The sequence below is a fragment of the Lactuca virosa genome, chromosome 5 (assembly GCF_052849685.1).
Source record: "Lactuca virosa cultivar CGN04683 chromosome 5, Lactuca_virosa_CGN04683_v6, whole genome shotgun sequence".
Classification (NCBI taxonomy): Eukaryota; Viridiplantae; Streptophyta; class Magnoliopsida; order Asterales; family Asteraceae; genus Lactuca; species Lactuca virosa.
Window position 1 is genome coordinate 340,078,643 of NC_136430.1, and position 4,302 is coordinate 340,082,944.

General features: G+C 41.1%; 1 protein-coding gene across 1 annotated transcript; it reads right to left on the reverse strand.

Annotated features, from left to right (window-relative positions):
* Nucleotides 1-2,577: 2,577 nt before the first annotated feature.
* LOC145113312 (uncharacterized) lies at nt 2,578-3,462 on the reverse strand. Its single transcript, XM_079049420.1, has 2 exons — nt 3,145-3,462; nt 2,578-2,943 (listed from the first exon to the last, which is right to left on the reverse strand). The coding sequence occupies exons 1-2, from the start codon at nt 3,460-3,462 to the stop codon at nt 2,578-2,580; spliced, it is 684 nt and encodes a 227-aa protein (XP_078905546.1).
* Nucleotides 3,463-4,302: the final 840 nt, after the last annotated feature.

A 4,302-nucleotide genomic window follows, 5' to 3' on the forward strand; every position in this document is an offset into this window, starting at 1 on the left:
ATGTTGATGGACTCAGCGAGTCAGGCGTGAACTCGGCGAGTAGATCGGCATTTAGCAGATAATCGCGGATTTATACAAGCACTCGGCGAGTTCCCTAGGTGCACTCAGCGAGTAAGTCGCTGAGTCGAAAATAAATTTCCCTGCTGTTGGTTCTTTACTGAGGTGCTAACTCAAAATACTTCAGTGACTCTTCTTCTATTTCCTTCAGTGATAACACATTGTGTCACTCTCAATCCTAACGGACTCAACCTTAAATGTAACAATTCGCACTCTCATCTAAACCAATCCTCACTTTAGCCTTGACCAATGAGACTCCTAAATGCATCCTAATCTTCAAACCTGAAAAAACATATATCCACAAGTGAAAGCAAACAAACCAAGGTCCTAATAATCCAAGTTCAACAAAGTTTAACATCAAACAAAATAAAACACATCCAAATAAAAACAAATTTCATGCTTCTTCTTCCACTTCTGCCCCTCCTGCGCCACTTCCTCCTGCTTGATTGTTTCCCCTTTGCATACGCTCCTCCCAACTCATGATGTATGGATATCCGGGCTCGGGCCTTGGGGTGATGTTCATTTGTTGAAAGAGATAATTGAATGACTCATTGTTATAGTTAACACCTTGACCAATGTCATCCAAATACCTCCTATATTCCACTTGATTCCATCCCTCATTCTCATCTTCCACCGGAATAACCGGTGGGTCTTCTCGGGCACGTTCGTTCCTTTACCTAACTCTTCTTCCCGACCTCTCGGGAGCAACCACCTCATCTACATGTGGAATTGCAAATGAATCCCCAAATTTTTCCATAATCCTTGCCCTTCGGAATAATGTAATGCTAAACGGAGGAGGAGAAATTACAGTCAACGCCCTTGCCTCTTGCATGTCCAAAATGCCATATGACCTTGCGAGTCTTGTCACAAACATACCCCCATTAATTTTGGAGTTAATCTTCTCTTTAACCGCTCCTTCCGCCAGGTATTTTGCCAAACAATAAGGCAAGTTGCAAAAGACGTCCGGGGTAATGATGCTCCACAAATAAAAAATGTCGAGGGTAGGAACTTTGTCATCATCCTTCCTCATATTTATGGTACTAGCGATGAGGCGGTGGATGAGACGATGGATCGGAGAACGAATATGGCCCTCTTGAGCAGAAGAGGGAATATAGACCCGGTTTGCAATAGTATTCCACCAAGTGGAGGCAACGACTCCCTCGGGAAGATCCTTGTGACATTGCTCCAAAAATGTTTCAAAATCCTCCGTCATGATGACATTTTGGTCATAGATACCAACCCTCCAGGCGAGTTCCGCTATGCTGCAGTGGCGCAGCTCCCCTCCGAGGCAAAAAGTGATAATGTTGGTGTTATAATATTCACTACCACCCCGGAATGAGAGAGTAGCGAAGAATTCCCAACATAGTTCTGGAAACACAGGTTCTTGTATTTTGAACAGCTGCAACCATCCATCACAAATTATTGTTGATCCACCCACGTCAAAATATTTCACCAAATAAGGTGTCAATTCTTCTTCCAACCCAGTTTTACCCAACCAATCCCAATTAATTGCATTGGGTAGATGAATCTCTTTCTGCTTCAAAACCTCCAACCTGTTCTTCGCCCTAACTTGAGAAGATTTTGAAGTGATTTGTGGAAAAGTAAGCCATGGAATGTCTCCTTGACCCCCTCCTCTTGAACTCTAACCTCTTCTGGACATGATTTCTGCATAAAAACATCAAGAAAACAACAACAAACAAAACCCAGCAATTAAAGTTAACCATAACAGGTCTATCACAGCATCTACTCGCCGAGTTCATGACCTACTCGTCAAGTAGGATGAACTGCGAGAACAGATTTCAATTGGACCATATTAGGTCAATCAAAACACATAAATTTGCAAAGGGGTTTGCTGTTCTAAGTCCCTTAAACACAAATCCACAAGAAATTTTGTCCAAATCTTCCTAATTCATAGTAAAATCGAAACCCTAGAATCGGAGTAAACCCCCAAATCCGGATTTAAGCAAAATAAGAACCAAGAATTGATAGAGTTATAACCTTTAACAAGAATACAAAGGAAAAATCATACCTTTTTGCCTTGTGGATGGAGATTCAACAAAAATCAAAGGAATGGCTTGAGAGGAAGAGAATGCTCGGCGAGTATGAATGTGTTGGTGAAAATGAGTAAAGTAAAAAAGAAACCCTTTTTTACAGATTGTAAAAACCCGTTTAAATGCTTGTACTCGTCGAATAAAAATTCCTAATCGCCGAGTAGGGACGCGTGTTCGCGTTTTGTCGTGATTTTCAAAAGGTACTCGCCGAGTAATCGTATGAACTCGACGAGTATATCATTCAGTTTGAAAAAAAAACTCAATTTTTTTTTAAACCACCACCCCACACTTTGAGCATTGCTTGCCCTCAAGCAATCATTGTAAGCAGAATTTCAGAAGAAGAATGAAAAGAAAACAGATCCTAAAAGTGAAAAAGAAAAACAAAGGGAAAAGAAATGCAAACTCTAAACTCGGGTTGCCTCCCGGAAGCGCTTCTTTTTAAGGAGTCGTTAGCTGGACTCCTTCCGTTCTACGTTTCTGCCATGCCCTCCAGCAGCAGCCCTTCTTCTATGTCTTCATTCCTCGGGATTCCTTCTTCATATTTTTTCACTCTATGTCCATTAACTTTGAAAGGAGTGCCATCTCTTGATAATAACTCGATAGCTCCATGTGGAAACACCTTCTTCACTAGAAATGGACCATCCCATCTTGACTTTAGTTTGCCCGGAAAGAGTTTGAGCCTTAAATTAAAAAGTAAAACTTTTTGCCCTTCATGAAAGTCTTTATTACCCTTGATTCTTTTGTCATGCCAACGCTTGGTTTTTTCTTTATAAATCAAGGAGCTAGTATAAGCCTCATTCCTAAGTTTTTCAAGAGCATTCAGTTGCATCAACCGCTTTTTTTTAAGTTCAGCTATATCAAAGTTGCATATTTTTAAAGCCCAAAAAGCTTTATGCTCTATTTCCACCGGTAAATGACATTGCTTCCCATAAACTAGCCTATATGGTGTAGTACCAATAAGTGTTTTGAAAGCTGTTCGGAAGGCCCAAAGTGCATCATCTAGTCTATCCGACTATTCCTTTCGATTGCTACCCACCGATCTCTCCAAAATTCTCTTTAATGCTCTATTTGTCACTTCAGTTTGCCCAGTAGTTTGTGGATGGTAAGATGTAGAGAATTTATGGGTTACCCCATATTTCCTTAACACCTTTTCTAATTGATCATTGGCAAAATGAGTGCCTCGGTCACTTATAAGGGCTTTAGGAACTTCAAATCTTGAGAATAACTTCTTCAAAAAGCGCACCACCACCCGAGCATCATTAGTTGGTAAAGCTTGTGCCTCCGCCCACTTGGATACATAATCAACCGCCACCAAAATATATTTGTTGCCCTTTGAGATTGGAAATGGTCCCATGAAATCGATCCCCCATACGTCAAATACTTCGCACACTTGAATACTATGTTGTGGCATTTCGTTTCGGGAGGAGATGTTTCCCGCTCTTTGGCATGCATCACACTCTTTGACATATTAGGTAGCATCTTTAAAAATGGTGGGCCAATAAAACCCAATATCAAATATCTTCTTTGCCGTGTAATGTGCTCCATGATGTCCACCGGTGGGCCCGCTATGGCAATGCTCCAAAATTTCTCGGCTTTCATTCCCGAATACGCATCTCCTTATGATCCCATCCGTGCAGCTTCGGAAAAGATATGGCTCATCCCAAAAGTAGTATTTTATTTCCGAAAAGAATTTCTTCTTTTGTTGGCGGGTAAAGTCTTTTGGGATGTACTTGGTAGCTAAATAATTAGCTATATCTGCAAACCATGGCTCTTCCCCCGTGGTCACCAAAATGTATTCGTCCGGAAAATCATCTCCAATCTTTTCTTCTTCCAATGACTCCAAATGCGGGTTTTCTAGCCTTGATAGGTGGTCGGCTGCTACATTCTCCATTCCCTTCTTATCACGTATCTCGATATCAAATTCTTGTAGAAGTAGGACCCAACGTATCAAGCTTGGCTTTGCATCCTGCTTGGCAAACAAGTACTTAATAGCAGAGTGGTCAGTAAAAACAGTGGTTTTAGATAAAACAAGATAAGGGCGGAATTTGTCAAAAGCATACACCACTGCTAGTAATTCTTTTTTAGTTGTGGTGTAATTTTCTTCGGCCGGATTCAAAGTCTTACTTGCATAATAAATGGGTCGAAAGTGCTTATCAACCCTTTGACCAAGGACAGCTCCTAATGCAAAGTCACT

Coding starts and splice junctions, on each gene's coding strand:
- LOC145113312 (XM_079049420.1), bottom strand. CDS start 3,462: ATGGGACCATTTCCAATCTCAAAGGGCAACAAATATATTTTGGTGGCG. Junction 2,944..3,144: donor AGAGAATTTTGGAGAGATCG/GTGGGTAGCAAT, acceptor CTTAAAAAAAAG/CGGTTGATGCAACTGAATGC.